General features: G+C 37.8%; 1 protein-coding gene across 3 annotated transcripts in view; it reads right to left on the minus strand.

The window, feature by feature from the left end:
* Window positions 1-7,690: 7,690 nt before the first annotated feature.
* Window positions 7,691-25,015, minus strand: part of OMA1 (OMA1 zinc metallopeptidase) — a 76,238-nt gene continuing 58,913 nt past the window's right edge. For all 3 annotated transcript variants that reach the window (XM_057712304.1, XM_057712314.1, XM_057712296.1), the window contains one exon: window positions 7,691-8,149. In XM_057712304.1, coding sequence (XP_057568287.1) covers window positions 7,940-8,149 — 210 coding nt within the window. In that variant the 3' untranslated portion in view covers window positions 7,691-7,939. The remainder of the gene's footprint in view (window positions 8,150-25,015) is intronic.

Consider the following 25,015-nt stretch of genomic DNA (forward strand, 5'->3'; position numbering starts at 1 on the left):
AGAGTCCACAACTATTGAGCCCACGTGCCACAACTCCTGAAGCCCACGTGCCTAGAGCCCATGCTCCGCAACAAGAGAAGCCACCACAATGAGAAACCCACGCACTGCAATGAAGAGTAGCCCCCACTCACCACAACTAGAGAAAGCCCGTGTGCAGCAGTGAAGACCCAATGTAGCCAATTAATTAATTAATTAAATTTTTTAAAAAGTAATACTAGTACATATAAAATTGGTAAACAACAAGGACCTACGGTATAGCACAGGGAACTATACTCAGTATCTTGTAATAAACTATAATGGAAAAGAATCTGAAAAAGAATATATATGTGTGTTATGTGTGTAACTGAATCACTTTGCTATACACTTGAAACTAACACACCATTGTAAATGAACTACACTTCAATAAATAAAGAAGGTAATGCTAATTATTATTCTTTATACTGAGTTATGAAACAGGTATTGAGCAGAGCTTTGGCTTGAATAAAGAAAAGATGGCTGTGATAGAGCCCCTGCTCTCGGGGAGGCCTTGGGCTGAGGCTGGGCTTGCAGTGCGATGTGGCAGGTGCAGTGGCAAAGCTCTCTCCAGCCTCATAACGTACAGTGAGGATGAGCTGAGGGCCAAAGATGCCAAGTGACCTGATCCGTCACACAGTGGTGAGGAAGGCAGGATCTGAACATGCATCTTTAGCCCTTGAATCCTCCATGTTTCCTGAACTAGTTCCCTCTAGAGGAGGAGTTAGCTCATTGCAATCAGCTCAGATCAAAGCTGGTGACCCCAATGACCTTGGGTAGCCACAGAGTTAAAAAGGTCTATCACTTCTGATGGAGAGAAATCCTATGAAGACACATATTGCAGAGCAGAGGGTGAGTGAGTGATTAGAGCACGCAGAACTGGCGGGATTTTTCTATCCTCTGCCATGGAGTGTTTGTCGTAGAGCCGAGACTTACACAACCCTGGGACTGGGAGGAGGTGATGTAGAAACACCCCTGGATGCATGGGTGAGACTTGTCGAAACTTCACTATATTATAAATAAAACTCAGCCCCAAACTGTCTCAGCATTAAAATGACTCCTATTGCTTGGTTGTTTGGATTCACTTCTACATCCCTCCAGTCACTCATTCTTTCAATGCTTAGACTTGAATTCACTGAGTGCTTACTATGGGCCAGCTTGTGTTCCTGAGAGCTGCTGGGCCTTTGTCATGAACATTTCCTATTAGCTGGTGGCCCACAGCAAGAGATGAGTGTTGAGAGGTGAGATCAAGGGACTTTCAGAGCTTATGGAGCAGGAGAAAAGCCCTGGGTGCTAGAATGAAGGGCCCCGAATACATGCTTCCCTTGTTTCCTTGACAACTGCTCTCATTTTCTCTGTGTGAGAGAAAGCATATGAAAGGCAGTAAATGCTCATGAGTCTCATAAACCCAGTTAACCCCCTGGACAGTCTGTGTGACCCTGGCCAAGTTACCCAGCCCTGGGTGCCTCCATTTCCTTATCTGTAAGTGGGGAGAATTTCCCATGCCTTGAGAGCTGCTGCCAGGATTAAAAGGAGGAAAAGGTTGTGGCATCTTGTCCTCAGTAGTGCTCAGCAAACGTTAGTCCTCATCCTCCCAGTCCATCATCTGGAGAATGGGCTGGCCATTCTAGAAAAGGTTGATCTTATTTCCCTAGATTTAAGCATCAGAATGTAGAAACTGATCAAAATCAGGGACACTGTCTAGACCAGAATCATAATAGGATTAATAGAATAACTAGGTTAAACACACACACACATACACACTCGAAAATTTAAACCAAAACATGCTACAAATAAGCTTCCCTTTTTCTCATCCTTGGATAAGAACAGATCAGCATCAGTTCTGGGTTGTATCACATCAGACAAACAGCCATCCTTTTGGAAATGACCTCTTCTAAATAATAATCTTATCACCCAGACTAAGACAATGCTAGAATCAGCCTGGATGCAGCATTTTAGATGTTGTACAAAGCAGATACACATTACTATACTTAAACCCCACAATAACGCTGGGAAGTAGGCAGGGAAAATGTTACCCTCCCATTTTCCCAAATTAAAAATAAGACTAGTCATGTTGCCCTCGATTTTTCTCAAGGTATTCTAACATCAGAGGGGAGTAGTTGTGAAAAAAATTAAATTCAACTTTTCTCTGCAAAAATAATATTTACTTTTAAAAAAATCCTTAAATATAGAACAACAGCATGTTTAAGTAGACCACCCATCATCACTAACCTACAAAAATATGGTTATAATTGGATATATTGGTCAAAATTAATACATGTTAATTTTTCTTTCTTTTGTATTCTGGAGAGAAAAAAGTAAATCTGATTGTGAACCCATGCTGCCCAGGAAGAAGTCCCAGGCCCCTTGTGGCTTGTGAAGATGGTACTGGAATCTGCCAGCTATGTGTGATATTTCAAAGAACCTAACTAAAAATTTTATATTTTCTCTCATATAATTAGGCCACTCAGACTAATTAAAATCACAAATCTTTCTTTTGGCTGGAATTTGGTAACACCAGAGATCACACGATGATCAGCGGTCCTGATTGGTCTTTGATGATGTCATAGCAACTCTGAGGCCTGGAAAACAGGACCACACTGTGACTTATGCTCCATGCCCAGCTATCTCAGCTCTTAAACAGCCAGCACAGCAAGAGACCCTGGTCATGCGTCTAGACACTCCAACCCTTCAAGACAGAGAGAACTTGCTTGCACATACAGCCAGGTCATGTAAAAGGAGTTCTTTGTGATTAAAAAGCTAGCATCCCTGGACTACCTTTGAGGGCTATTGGTTTTCTGATGGAAGTTAGGGGGCGAGGTACAAAGGGGGAGTGCACTTGATAGGCTTTTCTTCCCACAATGAAATGAAAGATGTTTCTTACCACAGATTAAGAAACTCTTTAGGTCTCAATAAAAACACGTTATACAAATGCTGGAGAGGGTGTGGAGAAAAGGGAACCTTTCCACACGGTTGGTAGGAATGTAAGTTGGTGCAGCCACTATGGAAAACAGTATGGAGTTTCCTCAGAAAACTAAAAATAGAGTTACCATATGATCCAGCAATCCCACTCCTGGGCATATAGCCAGACAGAGCTCTAATTTGAAAAGACACATGCACCCCAACAGTTCACAGCAGCACTATTCACAATGGCCAAGGCATGGAAACAACCTAAATGTCCATCAACGGGTGAATGGATAGAGAAGATGTGGTACATATACACAATGGAATATTACTCAGCCATAAAGAAGAATGAAATAATGCCATTTGCAGCAACATGGATGCAACTAAGATTGTCATACTAAGTGAAGTAAGTCAGAAAAAGACAAATACCATATGACATCACTTATGTGGAATCTAAAATATGACACAAATCAACCTATCTACAAAACAGACTCACAGACATAGAGAACAGACTTGTGATTACCAAAGGGAAGGGGTTTGGAGGAGGGATGGACTGGGAATTTGGGGTTAGCAGATGCATTCTACTATTACGTGTGGAATGGATAACAGCAAGGTCCTACTGTACAGCACAGGGAACTATATTCAATATCCTGAGATAAACCATTTATGGCAAAGAATATAAAAAAAGAATGTATATGTGTGTATGACTGAGTCTCTTTGCTGTACAGCAGAAATTAATACAATATTGTAAATCAACTATACTTCAATTTAAAAACACGTTAAGGGACAATTACCAGGAATTTTATCTGTCATGTATCTGAATATATCAATACTTAAAATAGATATTTTTACCACCTGCCAGTATTAAAATGAATGCTTTTAAGTAAGGGAAGAGAGGGTATCAGCCCTGCTGCTCACAAGTGAGGGGTGAAGGGAAAGGAACCTTTTGCATTCCCACTTCCTTTAAGAGATTTGCCAGCTGAAGTAGTAAATGGATGAAGAGCACAGACTCTGGAGTCAGAAGATGAGGGTTTGAGTCTCAGTTCTGCTATTACTTGCTGAGTAGTGCTTAATATCTTTGAACTTTGGTTTCCAGATAAAAAATGGAGGTAATGCCTCTCTCTCCAAAGAATGTGGTATTGCTGAATGAGCACAAGATTACCAATCAATGAATCCTTTCCTTCCAATCCCAGTTCAGCCATTCACTTGGAGTATGTACTTAGATAACCTGCCTAACTCCTCCAAGCTTTAGTTTTCTCCCCATGAGTAAATACCACTTGTCCTTCCAATCTCATAGGTTGGTTTCAATGATACAATTCAGGTCAGAAAAAATAAATCTTGCAAATGGTAAAGCAAATTTGTCAATGAAAATGCACTATCATATTAATGTAAAAACAATGTACCTTGTTTTTGTTCAGATTAAATATAATTTCAGGCCAATCTTCAAAGGATCATCCTGTTTCTTTTCTTGCTCAAAGAAGACAAAGGTAACAGGTTTTTGTTCATTACTCAACAGACCCCATGGTTGCCTGTTCCCCACCACGCTGTAGAGCTGTTTGGGTGCTGTCGACTGTATCCATCCTTTCTTCAGCCAGTTAGGACAATCCCAACCCCTGGCATGGTGATTGCTTCCGGGATACCCTTTTGAGGCCGCAGTCAGTGTTGAAGGCTTTGTTTAAAAAGTTGCAAGACGGGTCACTCTTCCCACCTACATGTGACATAAACCTGGCAGCGGCCCAGAGCCATCTTGGTATCACCAGGCGAGAGAGAAGCCAAAGCTGAGAAAAACCACAGGGAGAAAGAGCCACTGCTCTGATGATATTGTGACCCTCTGAACGAAACTGTGTCCAAAGCTAGTGCACTTCTGGGCTTTTCTGTTAGGTGAGGCAATAAATTTTCTTGATTGAGTCTGAGTTGGTTTTTCTGTTCTTGCAAGTAAAATAATCTTAAGAAATATACCATGTAACCTTGAGCAAGTTTCATTAACCCCCTACACATCAGTCTCCTGACCTATAATGGGGGATAATATAATACCTATCATATATAGGGTTGCAGTGAGGTTCAACAGGACTTGAAAAATGCTTAGCGCAGTGCTTAGTACAAAGTAAGAATTCAATAAATTGTGGCTATTTTTATTATGTTTGGAGCTCTAGACAGTGTGCTAAATGCTTCCAGTACATCATTTCCCTTAATCATCATGTCAACCCCTAAGGTAGGATTTATTATCCCCATTTTACAAATGAAGAAATGAGGGTCAGAGGGTTTAAGTGACTTGCCCAGGGTCCCAAGGCTACCAAGAGGCAGAGATTTCACCAAGTACGACTTTCTCCTTTTCTGTTTTAAACCTTTGATCAGATGGTGTTGAGTGTACTTTATCAGCAAAATGCTAATGTGCCAAAAATGATTAGGTATTAGGGACATAGCAGTAAATATACATATTTTCTTTGAGCTTAGTTTTAGAGGATATAGTCTTACAACTATCTAGATTATAAAAGAGATTAGACTGAATTTGTGCTTTGGATTTAGTAGCATCATGTTTCTTTCAACTAAGCTAACCAGCCAACAACATTTAAATCCTACAGGCACATAAAAAGCACTAGAAGTAAGTTATGCAGCTAAATGCAGGATATACAGAGGTTGTTTCTGTGTATAACTTAAAGCATATATATACATATTACGTTCCAATTGCTATTTAATTTCTCCTAAAACGCTGAGCTGAAATGTAACATTTCTTTTACATTTATTGATTCCATGGGTTAAAAAAAAAATCTTTTTCATATGCACTTTAAAGGTATATCTATATTTTCTCTGCTCTTTCTGACATGATGTCAACTTGTATATGTTTTCTAGGAAGTCTGAACAATACAATTAAGACATGATAATGGAAGAAAAAAAATAGACTAGGGTCTCTGCTACACAATTTTCTTAGGAAATTTACCAGGAAATCTAATGGTGTGTTTTAGTTTGCCTGTAGGTGACATTCTCCAGGTGTCTTTACATGTCACAGAGTGCCTGTGACAGAACTCCATTCACTGGGAGAGGAAAGAACAACTATATGGAGAACAGTTAATCTGAACCTCTGCCTTACAACTGTTGTCTTGTGGGCAAATCAGGAAATTCCTTACAAGCAATCTATAGTAAGGCTCTGGAAAACAAGGCTCTGGACTTGTCTTAACAACTAGGTCAGCATTTTGTCTAAGAAAACGTAGTTATGTCAGGACACACCCCAGATGAGAAGTCACAGGTTTTCACAGGCAGGGCCAGAGGTTCCACTCCTATCCTGCCTCACTCTAGGCTTTCGATGTGAAGTTAGATAGAAGTGTCTGAGAGGAGGACCTGGAAAGTGGTCCTAAAGATAATATAAGCAATCCTTGATTTTATACTTAGAAGATTTTTACCTGTATCAAAGTCATATATGAGGAAGCTAACAACTGAGAATAGAGTCTGTTCTTTTTCTTTTGAGAGCTTAGTTTTTAGATAGCTGAGAGTGTGGAAGTGGATAGATTGGTAGTCTGACAGGTCTAGCTTTGCTCTTTCTAGATGAGAGACATTGAGTACATCATTTACCCTCTCCAAGCCTGTTTCTCATGGTAAAATGAAAATACAGGCACACCTTGTTTTATTGCGCTTCACTTTATTACATGTCACACGTACCGTGTTCTTTACAAACTGAAGATTTGTGGCAATCCTGAGTCACATTTTCCCAACAGCATTATTTTTTAAGTAAGGTATGTACATTGTTTTTTAGACATAATGCTACTGCACACTTAACAGTCTACCGTATAGTATAAACATAGCTTTTATATGCACTGGGAAGACAAAAAATCTGTGGCTCACTTGATTGTAACATTCGCTTTCTTGCAGTGGTCTGGAACTGAACCCGCAGTATCTCTGAGGTATGCATGTGATAAAGCCTACTTCATAGGTTTGTGGAGTAAATGGGCACAGCTCATAGTAGAAACTCAATAAAAGGTAGTTTATATCCCCTTTAATTCTCTAAGAAATGATTTATTTGATTTCATGTGTTACAAGAAAAATGTCCATCTTAGAAATATAACCTCAACATCACTGGACTTCACCAGTGTGAGAGTACAAATAATACATGAATACTAATACATTTTTAAAAACTATTTCCACATTTAGCTAATACAGTAATTTCTGGGTATCACTAGGGATGTGTCTTGTGCTTCTCTCATCTTCATCCAGCCCTTTGTTGATATCCGCTGCCCAGGAAGATCAACTTCGGGGCCGCACCTCACCCCTGTGTCTCCTGGTGATACCTCAATGAGAACACAGTGGTTGTCTTCTCTGAGAACCCCAGATATACTCAAACTGTAATACCATCAAGGAGCCACGATGACGTGACTTCCTGCTAAGACTTCAGTGACCAGAAGCACACTATGTCTGCACAGAGATGATGATCCTCTCTCCCCATTTTCTCACTCGGCTACTTAGACTACAGACAGCACTACTTGTGCCTCCCTGTGAAAAAAGCTTCTTCAGCTTCTTCTTAATCCCTCATCAGCCATAAGCAAGGACCAGGAAACTCTCTATCCCAAGGTCCCCTGTTCCATATAATGCCACCCTAATGCAAACCAATTCCTGCATATTTCAGACTGTCAGTTTCCCAGTTCATCACAACCACCCAGACTCTGAAATTCAGCTGTGGCTCAGCTGGAACCCTCTTGACAATAACAATTACTGCACATGCCGATATTCTGGTTTCTCGTCCACTAGAGGTCTGCCTTCCAAATCAAAAGTATACGACAGAGTAAAATGTGTAATATAAATTTATTCTGTGACATCGTCCTCATTGAAGATATTTTAAAACAGATTAAAATATATCAATATTTCATGAAAAGTAAATACCCAGTATAAGAATTTAGATAATACCTGTAATATACATGATTTGACCCTGAGTATCCTTTTTTTTTTCATTTCAAACATAATTTTTTACAAAGTAACATGAAAATGATAAGGATTGCTGCATTCTTCATATATCCTGTGTCTCATAAATTTTAATTCAATTGCCAGTTCTTTTCTCAACTATACATGTTAATGGTATGTGCTTCTGATTTTGAATGGGAAGAGTATCCACCTTCTGTTTAACAGTGATATTTAGGTCTTCTTTCCCTGCTTCTTCAAGAAAATTCTTCATGCTGAGTTTGAACAGTAATCGAGGGTCTGGTCCAGAAAGGGGTGGGCAATTACAGATCTCTCTAATTTTGAGAGCCTATAAAGAAAGAATACAATACAAAATATACACACATACATAAATTTATTAAGGTTATTCCAATAATTCCTAATATGCTTCTATGCAAAACAATGAAACACAAGAATACATTCTGTATTTTTGCAATAAAAGGTATCTTAATTACAATATATGAGAGAGAACCATATGTAAATTCATAGTAAACAGTTATATTTACATGATTTGTTCATATAATAAGATATCTGCAAAAAACAAGAGTATCTGCAATGACTGCCCACTGTCCTGTTGGGGATAAACAAGCCTTCTTGGAGGTATCTCTAGGATGTGTCAAATTCGAGCCAACCCTGAGAATAATATTCAGATTAGAGGAGATCTGAAGACTCAGAGATTTTTTTCAAGAGAAAGAAAATAAAGTAGATGTGATGTACTGAAAGAAGATATACATCACTGGGACAGTCGGGGTGGAAATGATGCTAAAAACCTAGAAAATAAGCAAATCAAAATCACAACAGCTTTTAACTCCAGGAAAAATAAATGCTGCAAGGAAACGAAAAGTAAGCTCAGTATACAACACTGCTCAGCTGTGATTAGTGTTCACAGTTTTTAAAAACTGTATATTTATCTAACCAAAATCATAACTTAACCATATTGGGAAGGGGGGGAGCTGGATACATGTGTGCGCACAGGGTGTGACAGTGCTAAGGTAGAGCTTAGTTCTCATCTCCTATGGGGGAAAAGAAATAGATGGCACCTAAAACTGAAAAGTTAGGAAGGAGCAATATAAGCATGTTTCATAGGTATGGTGGGAAATACCAGGAGAATCATTTAACAGGGTTGCAGATGGTTACCCTCGAAACTGAAGGCAGGATAGGGAGACTGCTGCTTCAAGTACTAGCCTTAGAGAACAATGTGCTTCTCTAAAGCGGGTACATGGATGACTTTAAGATATGAAAACTAAAACAGCAACTTTTTAAGGGAAAAAAGTCTTAATATCTGAGGGGTTTTAGAAGAAAGATATTTAGGGGGGAAAGCTACTTCAGGTTTTTACTAAAATTTATTTCTAAATTTTTTATAGTGATGTATGTTAAGGGAAATAAAGCAGGGAAGGGGAGAGTCAGTGTTTGGGGAGCAGTAAAATTGTAAAAATATAAGCTCTCACTGACAGAAACAATGACTTGGAGGGCTGGGGAAAAGACCTAAAGGACAAGGACCTGAGGGAAGAGGTCACATGGGTACCTAGAAGAAGAGAATTCCAAGAAGCAGCAGAGAGTGCCAGAAGCTGAGATGGGAGTGTGGCTGGAGTGTTCTGGAAAGGCAAGGAAGCCAGGACAGCTGCAGCAGAGTCGGGAGGAGGTAGGAGCAGATTGTGTGGGATCTCAAAGGTCAGGCTAAGGATGTCAGGCCTTACTCTGAGTGGGCCTGCTCCTCATATTTGTGGGGTGCATGGCAAGAACGCAAATGGAGGCTCAGATACCATCTATTTAAACATCTAAAATGACTACATTAAAAAAAATGTTCTATTCTACTTTGAGGGATAGCCAATCAAAATGACCCTGACAGCCAAGTATGAAAAGGGAATTCTTGAATTTCACAACACGCAAGGTTGCAGGGAGCCTAGCCCAGCTGCTGCCACTGGCCTGCTGTCCACTCTCTTCTCCTCCCACCCCTGGCCCACCTGGCCCGGTGAGGGGCCTCGTGTGCATGCGTCCAAGGGAAGAGGTCCACGCAGGCCCTGGAAGCAGGCTCCAAAGTATTTGGGTGAGGAGTTCCATTATCCCAAATACCAGAGTGCCATGTGGTGAGGGCATGGGTTCTTAAAAGGGGCTATTCCCTTAGGTCCCACGGGAGAGGGGACATGCACCCAGAGGCAAGCCAGAAAAGGGTCTTTTTAAATGGCTGAGGCCAGGGCAAGAGCTTGGGTCTAGGAGACTTTCGATTCTGCACGAGGCTCTGAGTTACCAAAATAAACTGAAAAGGAAAAAGCATTAATGTGATATTCTTTGGTGACAGGGGTCTTGTCTGAATTTTCTTTCTATCTCACAATGCAATAGATTTAATATGTACTGAATGTTATACAGATGTTTGTTAAAGTAAACTGAACTGAAAAAAAGAAAATGTTTCCCAACTCTGGCACTGAAGTAAAAAGAAATTCAGACCATCAGCTAAATTGCAACGTACTGTCCAAACCAGGATACCTTTCAGAGTGAAAGGAAACACTATTATAAGATTTACACTGAGACATCAGGCATAAACTGAGACTGTCCTGGAAAAAACTGGGACATACAGTCTACTCTTGCTTTAACTCCTTTACAACCATGTTGATGTTCTTTCCCAAGTGAGAAGCCAGTGTGTCACAGCTGTTACATCACATGCCTAAGGCCTTCACTGGTATCAGCAAAGCACCAAGTGTGGAGTTCAGCAGGTAACAGCTGGCACAGCTGAGTTTAGCAGTGAGAGACGCAAACCAGCAAACAAAGGGAAGAGAGTGCCATCATCTACAATCTTTTATACTCAGTAAAAGCTCTTCTCTTTCCCTTAAATTATTTTATTCAGTACTTTTACATTCAACAAATATTTAGAACACCACACTAAGGTACTATGTGCACACTGATTAGAACAAATAGTCACGATCCCTGCCCTCGTGCAATTTACTTTGCATTTCCCCATTACTGGGCATTTGAATCGTTTCCATAGTTTTGTTTTATGTGGCTTTTATAAATTTCCCTGCTATGAAAACCTCTGTTTAAAAAAAGATGTTGGGACTTCCCTGGTGGTACAGTGGTTAAGAATTCGACTGCCAATGCAGGGGACATGGGTTCGAGCCCTGGACCAGGACGATCCCACAAGCTGTGGTACAACTAAATCCACGTGCCACAACTACTGAGCCTGCATTCTGGAGCCTGCAAGTCACAACTACTGAGCCCACATGCTGCAACTACTGAAGCCTGCACACCTAAAGCCTGTCCTCCACAACAAGAGAAGCCACCACAATGAGAAGCCCACGCACTGCAATGATGCGTAGCCCCAGTTTGCCACAACTAGAGAGAGCTCATGTGCAGCAATGAAGACCCAATGCAGCCAATAAAAATAAGTAAAGATACTTATTAAAAAATTTAAATTTAAATTTAAAAAAAGATGTTATCTTTTAACCTCCATTTGGATTTACTTGAAGGACAACCCCCCAAAACAGAATGATCTGATCAAAGAGTAAGAACGGAATGTAATTTTTGTTATATAGGACCAGACTGCTTTCACCAGAGAGGCTTTATCACCTTACAATGTCATCAGCATGCATACATACCTGAGTTATTCATAATCAGCACAACATAAGATTTCATGATTTCTATCTACATAACCACAAAACTTCAAACCTCAGAATCCTTAGAAATCATCAGTTAAATTTTACAGAGAAGAAAATTGAGCCCTAGAGAGGTTAAGTGACTGGCAGGAAACAAAAAACTACTTAGGGTTTGTTTATTTACTGGTAATTGCCAAAACTTGGAAGCAACCAGGATGTCCTTTAGTAGGTTAATGCATTAATCTGAGATACAAGCAGACAATGCAATATTATTCAGCACTAATGAGAAATAAGTTACCAAGCCATAAAAAGACATGGAAGAACCCTGAATGCATGTTTTTTAAGTGAAAAAAAGCTAATCGGAAAAGGCTACATAGTGTATGATTCTAGTTACATACATAACATTCTGGAAATGGCAAAACTATAGAGACACTAAAGAGACACTAAACTATAGAGACAACCCCATGTTGTCAAGGGGTTGGCGGAAGACAGAGGAATAGACAGAGCAGAGAGCGTTTTCAGGGCAATGAAACTACTTTGTGGTACTATAATGATAAATACATGTCATTATACATTTGTCAAAACCCATCGAATGCACAACACTAAGAGTGAACCCTAATGTAAACTATGGGCTTTGGGTCATAATAATGGGGCAATGTAGGTTCATCTACTGTAACAAATGTACCACTCTGGTGCAGGATTTTGATAGTGGGGGAGGGCTGTGTTCATATGCAAGCAAGAGGTATATGGGAAATCCATGTACCTTTCACTCCATTCTGCTATGAACCTAAAATTGCTCTTAAAAATAAAGTCTATTTTTTAAAAAGCTGGCATGAAAGTATTGAAAAAAGGGCTTAGAAAGAAGGGATTAAAACCCACTTTTGTTGCTTCTGTTTTCAATCCTTTTGCATTACATGTACTAATGTGGTTTATTTTTTGCGGGGGGGGGCACCACATTATATATTTCTTGACTAAATCTTTTACTGAATAAAATGTACTTTGGAGATGTCTGAGCTTCATTTCCTTAACTGCCAGAAAAACTATATATACTTTGTAAAGGTTTTCTGTTGCTATTTCTTCACGTGAACTGTTTTTCTCCTCTACCTATCAAGCAGAATCCTGTTACAGACCATATATATTTCCCTCAAATCTTCATCTGTTTTGCATAGTAAGATTTTATCGCATATGTTGGTAAACTATTCTTTTTTTTCACTTTCGTTTCCACATTTATTTTATTACATTTTGCAGTGTCAACATCTTTTACTTTTTATAAATTCAAATCTATCTTATTAAATATGCCGTCATCTGTTTTAAAGTAAGCAACGTTTTCCCACTATACAGCTAGAATACACCTTTCTATTTCTTTTACTTTGTTTTGTGTTTAACTTCATGCACTGCACATAATAGGTACTTAATAAACACATGCTGAATTTTAAACAAACATTTACAGAACACAAGCTATGAATAAATCATTACAATAAATGTCACAGGAAAAACACTCTTAAGAGTTTATAGTCTAAGAGAAAGCAGGAATGCACTCTCGTATATACAGTTCTAAGAATCACATGGAAGATCTGGAGTTAAATATGGGATTAGCCATCCTAAAGATTCCAATTAGAAGTGAAAGGAACTAACGTTTACTGTTCATTTTCTATGTGCCTTACACGGTGCCAGGTATTTTACCTGTTATCTGCATTGGTGTTATGATATGAACCACTTTTGAAATCTTGGTGTCAATGCTGAATACTTATCATTTAAGTGTCTTATAAGGGAGAAAGGGAGGGGAGGAGCCAAGAGGGAAGGAGGCAGCATCTCACCCACATAAATATACAAGTGCATACATAAAACATCCAGGAGATAGTGCTATCGCAATTTTACAGATGAAGAAAACTGAATGTTAGATTAGGTAGCTACCTCGAAGTTAGGTGAGTGGGTCAGAATTAAAACCCCAAACTCCTTAGACCACTGCTATTTTTTCACTACTTCCTATAAGCATCCTTTTCCCATCATAAACTATTAATTTGCTACATGCTAAATTTCTGAGAGAATGTAACTGTTATTCAATTGCACTGCAATTCCAATTTTTCTATTTTTAATCCAATATTTTATTACTTATTTTTCCTTTTATTACTCATTATGCAATAATTTAACAAATATTCACTAAGTATCTCATAAATGGTCCCAGGCACTATGGATACAGCAGTGAACAGGGAGGGGCCTTATGTTCTAGGGGAGGAGACAGATAATAAACAAGCAAACAGGGGAACTTTAGGTAAGTACATGAAGAAATTCAACAGTAAACTGTGTTGCAGAATGACAGCATGTGATTTCTCTGGTGGTGCAGTGGTTAAGAATCTGCCTGCCAATGCAGAGGACATGGGTCTGGGAAGATCCCACATGCCGAGGAGCAACTAAGCCCGTGTGCCACAACTACTGAGCCTGCACTCTAGAGCCCATGAGACACACCTACTGAAGCCCTCGTGCCTAGAGCCTGTGCTCTGCAACAAGAGAAGCCACCCCAATGAGAAGCCCCGGCACCACCGTGAAGAGTAGCCCCCACCGGCGGCAACTAGAGAAAGCCTGTGCGCAGCAACAAAGACCCAACGCAGCCAATAAATAAATAAATAAAAATAAATAAATTTATTAAAAAAAAAAAAGAATGTACAGAAGAGAGGCTATTTGAGATGGTGGGATCAGGACCAGCCTCCCTAGGCAGGTAACGGTGTGTCAAGAGCTGAGGGAAGAATGTTCCAGGCAGAGAAACGGACAAGTAGAGGGGCTATAAGCAGGAACCGGGCTCCACGTGAAGCAGCTAGAATCAAGGAAAACCTGCGGAGAGCGACACGTGGAAAAGCTAGAGAGGCAGGCAGCGGCCAAATTACATGACTCAAAGACCAACTCTGGATTTTTATTCAAAGTCAAATGAGAAGCCACTGAAAGCATGGAAATGACCTTACAAGAGCTGTATTGAACATAGGCTGTTAGGGATTGAGGTGAAAAGTGGAACAAGGAGATTAAAATAGAAGATGACTATAGTTAACCTAGGAAAGAGATGACAGTAACTTTTACTAGTATGGTAGCAATGCTAGCAGAGAAGGGAACACATCCCTAATGCCTTGTGGAGGCAGTCGACAAAATTTTCTAGTTGGCAAGACACAGAGGGTAAGGGAAGAGAGAAATTAAAGATGAGTCCTAAATTTCCTTTGTGTTAACAGCTTTCCTGTCATGATGCCACCCATGCATCTGAGGATACCTTACTTGCTCACAGTAAATAATTACTGTTGAGCAGTACTGTATCATTTGCTGGTTAATGACACCAGTCCATAGATTCTTTTAAAGCTGTTATTCTTATCAAAGCGTCAAAACAAAATCTTTCTGCTCACAAAATGACTAACATTTTGCTCACCAAATAATTAACAATGTCCCTTTCTACTATAGTTTGAAGCTAGAATTAATTATTCACTGAACAATTGTTCTTTGAACTTTTAAAAAAAGTCTCCAAAGTTAATCCCCAAGAGGGGTAGATGTCCTCTTCTTTGCTAATTTGTTATGATTCTTTGGGTTTCTAATACAGTTGTTTTCATTTATTTGATTTAATTACATGTTACCACTTTCCTCAAAATTTAATTTGAGAAGGTTCATTCTAGTTATAATTTCTACTTCTAGCTGCATCCACTTTGGCAATACTCACACACACACACTCATGCATGCACACACTTTAATTATTTCTGATTTTGACCTGGCCCATTAATTAATATCCAACTAAAAATAATTCTCCTAAATATTTTTGGTTTTCTTGTATGTTGATTATTGCAGCTCTTCCCTGATCATATTTACATTTTATTCTTTGTCTAACCAATGATTCTCACTTTGACTAAACTTCCCAAAGAAACAACTATTGTAATTTTTCTAATTTCTGCTTAATTTTATTAATGGTATTTTCCCTGTCTGGGGCACATTACTCTATTTCTTTTCTCTTTTTCTGTCTAATAGAGACATTTAAATTGATAAAATTTCCTTTACATATAGGTGTGACAGCAACCCATGGAAATATGACTACCTCACTGCTCTCATTGTTTACGGATTTCTCTCTTGCCTTATACACACACACGTGGCCACCCATTGTTTTATTTTTGTTATACTAATTTTAATGTACTGTGTTCTGACAATTTGAACCATAACATTTTTTATAGTACATACATGTTTTTGTCCAAAAAAGTTGTATGACCAATACTGTTATAAAAGATTTATGCACATTTAAGAAGAAAATATACATCTATTTCCAAGCATTTAGTTTCTAGTATCAGTTAAATCTTATTTTTGTACTACTTAATTCAATTCTTTGTTAATTCCTTTACATTATCTGTGGCTCTCTAAGAACAGTGGGGTGCGAGCTATAATCACAGTCATATATAAACAAACTAAACTATACATTTTATCTAATTCTCGAGAGTCGCTGGATTCTGGAAAGAGCACCACTGCTACTGAGCACTTCACTGACATATTGTTTTATGTGTTTCATTTATTAAGGGATCTTCCATCTTAAAAAAAAGAAAAGTTGGTTTGGCTAGATACCATAGCAAAGTGTATCAGTTCCATTGATTTTTGTTTGGTTGGTTGGTTTTGTTTCTTTCCCCTTTAAACTCTTACAGTTCTCCAAAGTCTGAAAAGTAAGATCCAAAGTCATTCTTACTCTTAAGTGTTTTTAAATTTCTTCTTTATATCTCAGCATTTTGTAAGAGCCTACCTTTGGAACGAAGAACAAACACTTGATAAATTTAACTATCTAGGGATGTTCGTGTCAGGCTTGTCATGCGTGATGCTCTGGGATTCTTCTAAAAACCTGTCTTGAGAAATGTTATCTAAATCAAAAAATGTGATACAGAAACCAAAGTCAAAGAAATGAAGACTTGAATGAATGCACTGGTCCTTACCACTATTACATGCAGCTTGGATTTCCTTGTGTCTCCAATATGCTTCCATTATTTAGACACTTTTTTTAGCTTCAGATGTTTTAATCTGGTTGTGCTATGTTCCTCTATCTCCAAAGCATCAATGAGTCTGCTCCGGAGCATCAATTCTGCTCTTTACAACCTTCAATGAAAGTTTTACAGCCTCTCTGCTGTATTTGCAAGTTTAGCAATTTTTTGAAATGATGTATCCTACATTTGTAAAGTCATTCTTTCTTCTTCTGTCATTTTCAATGTAGTTAAATCAGCCTTATCATGCCAGCTTCACGTGGTGCTGCCTCTCTAGTTCTTGTCACCTAGGCTGTACTCTCTGATGGAGTGAAACTTTTAAATTAGACTAAGATTTGAGATTTGGTTTTGTTCTTTAGATTTTTCTACTCTTTGAAGCTTATCTTATTGGAGGAAAATGGGCATTTCAGGGCCTTTGTTTTTTTGCTGCTGTTATTGTTGGATTTAGTTTAGATGAGGGACTTTGTGGTATTATTAGTTAAGGACACTCAGACACTACCTAGTCTTTTAAATACAATTACCTATGATCAACTTTCCTTTCTTGTCAACTCTTACACACTCACCATGCTGATTTTTTTTTTTTTAAATCTCTTACCTACATCTTAAGTCTACTCTCGAAAAGGAGAAAAATGTGGCTGCAACATCTTTTATTCCATTAGAGTTGACTTAGCTGGTCTGAGCTCCTTCTTCACTGTTCTATATAGATTCCTCCTGAAGACACACATTCAGCTGAGCCTTTTGAGACAGAGGAGGAGATTTCCTCAATCAAAAACACTTCTCAGGTTGCTGAAGAACTGGATCTTTAACAGAGTGCCAAATAACCATAATCACTTGCTGGCCATGAGGGGGAAAACCACATTTCCAAAGGAAGGGTTAGGCCATCGCCATCCAAACCCCCTGATCGAATGTGACATTGGTAAACATGGAGCAACCAGATTAAGAGGATCCTGATGTGAAGCAATATGAAGCATAGCTGCACCACCTATAGAATATTCTTGCCAAAAATTTAACTTCCATTTGTAGGTATATAGAGAAATAGGTTGGTCAAAACCACAAAGAAGCAGATAAATCTAAAATGTGGGACTAGATTTATTCAACACGTCAATTACATGTTTAAAAACAAACAAAACAAAGGGGAGGGGCACTGTTCTAAAGCCAGAGACTTAAGGGATATAGCAACCAAACACAATGTATGGATCTTGACGGACAGTGATCTGAACAAAATAATCGTAGAACTGTATTTTGAGACAGAGAAATTTGAATATGCAAAGGATATTTAATTTTATTAGGGGGAATTAATTTTCTTAGCTATGACAGTGGTATGATTATGGAAGAAAAATGATGCTACCTTCTAAAATGCATGCTGAAGTAATTAGGAGGGAAAGCCCTCATGTCTAGGATTTGCATTAAAATACTTCTGGGGAAAGAAATAAGAAAAGAGGCAGATGAAACAAGTGTATAAAAAGGTTGACACTATTGAGTGTGAGTGAGTAGAAAATGGGAGTTCATTAAGTTATTCAAATTATTCTCTATCTTTACATAGGTTTTTAAATTTTTACCATCGAAAGGTAAACTATAAAATTTTTCCTTTAAAAAAAAAACACTTTTCCTATCTTCCCTTTTCCTCTGTCATTTTTGCATTTCTGTAACTTCATTCTTGATTTTACAACTATATCTTTAGTACTAAATGGCTCATGAGAGGCTTAAATGTTTCTTCTGAAAAATGAAAGCAGTCCCTTTACACCCTCTCAATTTCCAACGCTCTCCCTTAATTTCTGAAGGTAAGCATAAACTTTTCAAAAGATCTGAAATTTTAGCATCAATAACCTCAATGCAAAAACTCACTAGAAACAAATTTAACAGAAAATAATGAGAATAGTAGGTTACCTCTTTAAGAGACGGAAAATACAAGGATAAATGTCTATATGGCTACTTATAAATAACAAAAATTTCTGTTTATATATTAGTCTAACAGGATGATTTGATTTGGTATCTACCTAAAAGGCTAATGGAAGACAACAGGAAATAAAAACAGAGAAAACTGAAGGAATTTGAAATGGGCACTAGAGATCATTTGGTGTCCTGTCAAGTGCATCCTTGGGTATTGTCTCAGCCTGTCACGGCTTTAGAGCTATTTTACCACTCTGTAAGTTGCAGAAGACTTAAAACAATGTAAATGATACTTGTCCACAGAAAAGGAAATGAACTATGTCTGCTGAAATGCAACTGATTATTGCCTTGTGAATGTGTCAGTTTTGCACCTACTTGTACAGTTGTCTGAGCTAGTTATAAGATATTACTGGCTCCCTCATTAATAATAAGTTAGATAAAATCTCAGATGTGGTTCATTTAATATTTGTATAAGTCATGATTTTACCTTAAAAATGTTTTTTTTCCTCTAACTCATTTCCTTTCATAAACTGCAATGGAAATTGCAGTCTAATTTTTTAAATGGTCTAAGATAATTAAGTATAAATAACTAAAAATTTTAAGTAAATAAATATAAAAAATTAAAAATTAAGGCCACATTGACACAGGTCAGTTATCCTCTGGAATGATAAAATAATAAGGGAAAGTTTTCAAACAAAATTTTATAATCAATCACTCCTAACATATGAGAGTCATGTATTAAGAAATGGCTGTATTTATTCCCAGTAAGAACTGAAGTATTTATAAAACAACTGCTGGTACATATTAGGATTCTTCTAGGTACTACATATCAAGTAAAACAACAATTATTTACTCATGAAAATTATAATAATTAAGTTCAAAGATGAAAAAAGGAAAAAAACAGGAAAAAAAAATTAATGCCAAAGAAGGCTCATAATTAGATTAAAAGCTTCCTTTGAAAATAGAAAGCAAAACATTTCAAGGGAAAAGAAAAATCACCTCCATTTTTTAAACATATTTTTCTAAAAATATCATTACTTTTCTCCCCTTTCCCCCAAAAGCAATTTTTTTCTAATAGCCCATTCACTCCAGCCTCAAGTAGATACACATCACATGCACCATAATATTTTTTTAAGGTTTTAGACAATGTTACTGTCAGGCTTCCTGGCTTTATATGATTCAGAGGCCAATTCAATTACAGCAGCTGCTATGATATTTGCCTTTTCCTCAACACTCCTCATGTCAGACAAAATGAAATTCTGTAAGGTGAACAGTGTATGTTTGTGTACATTGGCCAACAACGACATTTCACTTCAATGTTAAACACTCTCATATTTTCTACTTATGAGATGTATAATATTAATCATTTATGCATTTACTTTGTCCAATTATAAATGTGTAAGAACGATTTACACATGAGTTAAAACCCCCGGCTTCCTGAAAGTTTAAAGAATTTGAAATAAAATGAGATTAAAATGAATGCATTTATAGTCTGCCACTGAGTGATTCTCATATCTAAAAATTAAATGTAGTAAATTTGAAACTCAAGATTTAAAACAGTTTACAAATAAATCTGACATTGAAAGTTCTAAGAACATTAAAAAATAAATCCTATTCAAAATTATGATTACAATAACCTAACCCCAGACAACTAATAAGTCCAAATTAAATGTTTTTCCTACATATTCTATTATTCTCCATCCCCTTACCCCTCACCAAGGAAAGGATGGCAAAGCATTGGTGAGAGAAGAAATAATAAAAAATTCAGTGTAAGTGCTTTCAGGTGTAAAATAAATCTTTCAAGTAAATTTCTACCCTGGGTTATCATTCAATTTCTCTTATTCACATCTATTCATACTGTATAATGATACTTACAGAAAGAAAATTAAATAAGGTATTGCTTTCTAGGACAATGTATGGTATGTATAAATTTAAAATCTGAACATCATAACTATAATTTCAAAACTGTCATATGATTAACATCAACAGGTTGGTATAACATCTGCTCTTCAGTTTTTCACCCAAGTTGTTATGGTAACTGAATATGTGGGATATGTGTTTCCTAAATTTAACTGATTATTTCAAGTAAATAAAATTATGACATATCGTATTATTAATGACAATATTATTACTATAACCCTATATTTATCCTTTTTAAATGCTAGTGGATTACATTTAACTAGGCATTTACATATACTTTATCTCAGAATCCACACTTTTTAAAAAACAAGGTTTTTTTTTTTTATTTGGAGGCATTTTCTTGATTTAGAAACAAAAAAGGAACTAGTCTGTTTTCTAAACAATATACTATACTAAAATACTCCAAAATTATATGATTGTACTGCTTTGCAGGAGCTGTAGATCACATTCTTTTCAAGCAGAATTCAGATCCTGTTGCTCCTCCAGTCCTCAGCTCAAAACCCTCCACTGGTGTTTCATCGCGGAGCAAAAGCCAGTCTTTTTTTTTTTAATGGGGCTATAAAACCTGCACCCTCCACCTACCCATCCAGCTACACTGTTTTCCTTGCTAGTCCTCAAACAGACCATGCTCACTCCTGCCTCGGGGACTTGTACTTACTACTCCCTCTGCCTAGAAGGCTATTCCTCCTAGGAAGCTACATGGCTCACTCTTTCACTTATTTCAAGTCTTCATTCAAATACCACCTTCCCAGTGAAACCTTCTCTGACCCAACCCCATTTCAAACAGCTATTCCAGCACCATGACCACCTCTGCTCACACATTACCCATCTGCTATGGAATGAAGTGTCCTCCCCAAATTCACATGCTGAAGCTCTAATTCCCAGTGTGATAGTATTTAGAGACGGGGCCTCTGGGAGGTGATGTTTAGATGAGGTCATGAGGGTGCAGCCCGCATGATGGGACAGTGCCCTTACAAGAGGAGGAAGAGGACGAGTGCAATCACTGTCTCCACCACGTGGGATCCAGCGAGAAGGCAGCTGTCTGCAAGCCATGAGGAGAGACTTCACCAGAAACCAAACCCACCAGAACCTTCTTATTGGACTTCCAGCGCTCAGAATTGAGAAAAAGTGAGTTTCTGTGGCTTAAGCCAGGATCCTGATCTTGTACTTCCAGCCTTCTAGCCTTCAAACCTGTGAAGAATTTCTGTTGCTTAAGCTGCCCAGTCTATGGTATTTTGTCCTCCCTCTTTATCTTTCTCCCTAACACTTACTACTGGCTAACATACAATATATTGGTGATTTTTTCTGTATGTTACTAATTTATTCTATTCATGGTCTATCACCTTTTACGACAGAACAAGCTCCCTGAGGGCAGGGTTTTTTGTCTATTTTGTTCACAGCACCTATAATACCTACAATCTGGCACGTAACAAGTAATCAATAAATATTTGTGGAATGCATAAAGTATAGATTTAAAACAACTTAAAGGCTGATATGCAACGGTAAGAAATAATACACTTCTGTGATGATATTCAAGGAAAACATTAAAAAATAAAAATATACAATCTAAGTTAAATTTTAAAAAATCAAAGTTACCAAGACTTGTAATCTCAGAGAACTAAAGAATATTACTTTCCTAATTTTCTTGATTTTCCCCTCATATGAATCTCATCTACTACAGGCTCTATCTCCCTCCTACCAAGTGAATGTGGAATCCACCCAATACTGCTAACTATCCAGGGTCATTTTCCTTGCTTACTTCCCAAGTGAATTCACTTACTCTCACTGCTTCAACTATCGTCTTTTTTTGGTGAATTTGAAATCCTCATCTCTGGCCTAGACACCTCTGTACTCTGGTGCTATATTCCCAACTACCTTTGAGATGTACATTACTTCAGGCATAACGTCAGCAATGTTAAAGGACATGAGCTTTGGGTAGAATATAACACTGTCCTTGGACCTCCCTGGAGGCACAGTGGTTAAGAATCCACCTGCCAATGCAGGGGATACAGGTTCAGTCCCTGGTCTAGGAAGATCCCACATGCTGTGGAGCAACTAAGCCCATGCATCACAACTACTGAGCCCGCAAACCATAACTACTGAAGCCCACGCACCTAGAGCCCATAATCCGCAATGAGAAGCCCATACACCTCAACGAAGAGTAGCCCCCGCTCACCACAACTAGAGAAAGTCTGCATGCAGCAACAAAGACCCAACGCAGCCAAAACAAAAAAATTAAAATAAAACAAAAATACTGTCCTCACTTAAGTAGAAGAAAACCTTAAATAAAAATCTAACCCAAAATAGGTAGTCTTCAGTAGTATAGAGATTCACATAAATTCTATATATTGCCTGAGGAATTGCTTTCTTTCATTACAGAAATTAGACTGATGATAGTAGGGAATTCCAATCTCTGAATTATGACTATGTATTCTAATTAACAATATACTCTCGTCCCAACTATCAGTTTCACTTCAACCACTGAATTATTCCCAATATTGTAGTAGAGTTTTATTACTTTCAAATTGAATTTAATCACTTGGGGGGAAAATACAAGAAATTATATGAGGTTTTCAAATTAAGTTTCTTTACTAGCATAGTTTATTTTTAGATGAAAAATATCTCTCAGTTTTTTTCTTTGTCATTGGCTTCCAAATAACATATTGGTTTTTCCAACCGTTTTTCTTCATACTCACTAATCAATTCATTATTATTTTAAAGACTTCTCTAAAGCACACTTATTACTTTTTTTTTAATATTTATTTATTTACTTCATTGCACCGGGTCTTAGTTATGGCAGGTGGGCTCCTTAGTTGCAGCGTACATGTGGGATCTAGTTCCCTGGCCAGGGATCGAACCTGGGCCCTGTGCATTGGGAGCGTGGAGTCTTAACCACTGTGCCACCAGGGAAGTCCCATTTATTACTTCTTTAAAGATCCTTAGTTATCTGAAGATGAAATGAAAACCTGGAATTTAGGACAGGCTCCAGATAAAAAAGTTGGGTAGAACTCATTATCCATTTTAAGCAAACCATATACTTTTAGAATTTCACTAAGCAAAAACTTTACAAAAGGAAATTCTAAGACAAAAACATGTGGTTATTATGGCTTTAGAGATAGGTTAAGCCTCCCAGGGTAGTAAGAAGTCCCTCGGTGTTGGATGGCACTAAGAAGACTCACAGAGTCAGCGCTCTTCAGTACAAATCAGTTACTAATGAAACACATGTTGTCCCAGTCCTATGTTGTCTTTTAAGATGAATAATTACTATACATTATACCAAGTAAATTTCATTGCTGTTTCTTTCTCACATATTTTTTTCCTTCAAATAAAGAGTATAAATGAAATATATTTACGATAGGTCTCAAGAACCTATGTCTGGCTGTCTCTAGTGCTCATAAAAGACAAAGTATGCTCAAAATATCAACAAATCCTGTCATCATTTCTTTCAAAATATATCCAAAATCTGACCACTTCTCTCCCTCTCTTCTGCCTCCATAATCTCTCACCAGAATTATTGCAAGAGCCTCTTAAATAATCTTCCTGATTCTACCCTTGCCCCACTATACTCCATGCAGGAGCTCCAGTGATCACTATAAAACACCTGAGCCAGATCAAGTCCCTCCTCTGCTCAAAACCCTCTCTTAGCTTCCCACATCCCTTGAAGTAAGAGTCAGGTCCTTACAATGGTTTAGAAGACCCTTCACCGCCTGGCCCCCCTATACCTCAATCACTCTCCCCTCCCTTACAACATTCAGCTCCAATGTCTTCCCTGCTATTCCCTGAACACACCAAGCATACTCTCACTTCAGGTCCTGTGATTTGCTGTTTCCTCAGCCTAAAAGACTCTTTCCACACACCCAGAGGACTTGCTCCCCTGCTTCTTTCCGGATTCTGTTTAGAAAGGCCTTCCCTGACAAACGAACATTGACTAGTACATGTTCGCCGCCGCCCAGCCTCCTCTCCTACCTTTAACCTGCTTTATTTTTCCGCAACATGCTCATCACTGCTTGACGTACTGTATGTGTGTCTGTTTGCTTGTTTATTATTTGCATTACCTAACTAGAATGTTAGCTCCAAGAAAACAGAGACTGTTTTGTTCCTTCCTCATTCCCCAGCAATAGAGTGCAGAATGGTAGATTAGCAATGAATATTAATAAATATTCATGAATGGATGAGTGCATCTTGTGGTAGTTTCTTATTCCAAACGAGATGCAAGCTATTACTCCTTCAAAATGTATACCACTGTATTTCTACTTTTCTTATGATAAATCATATTCCTTACTATATTAAGAATCATTTTGTCCTTATCTTAGCATCTGAAAATATCAAGACCATGTATCATTTCTTTCATATCTTTCTTATAATAGGTATTCAATGTTTGTTCATCTGAATTTGAAGTCATATTTAAAGACACTTTTATAATACGTCTGTATTTGTTGTGTTATCCTTTAGCAAATAGCCCAAAACCAATTCTTAAATTGGTGAAGAATATTCTGCTTTTATAACCAAGCAGCAAATTTAATGGAAGTGAGACAGAAGAGAGCATGTAGCCTGGCTTAGAGATGTCTGACATTCACTTTGTACCAATGTGGAAAGCACAGAAAACATTCTGAATGATGTTAAATCAAAAGATTTTTAGAAGATAGTGAATATTATTTGGAAGAAAGCTGCTTCAGCTTGATCCATTAATGAATTCTACAAAAACCAAAACAAAAACAAAACAAAAGAGCACATGGCACATGCTTTATTCTATCTTTTAAAAGAAATAACAAGGAAGCAAACTAATATGAAGGTTTTTTT

The sequence above is a fragment of the Hippopotamus amphibius genome, chromosome 1 (assembly GCF_030028045.1).
Source record: "Hippopotamus amphibius kiboko isolate mHipAmp2 chromosome 1, mHipAmp2.hap2, whole genome shotgun sequence".
Taxonomy (NCBI): Eukaryota; Metazoa; Chordata; class Mammalia; order Artiodactyla; family Hippopotamidae; genus Hippopotamus; species Hippopotamus amphibius.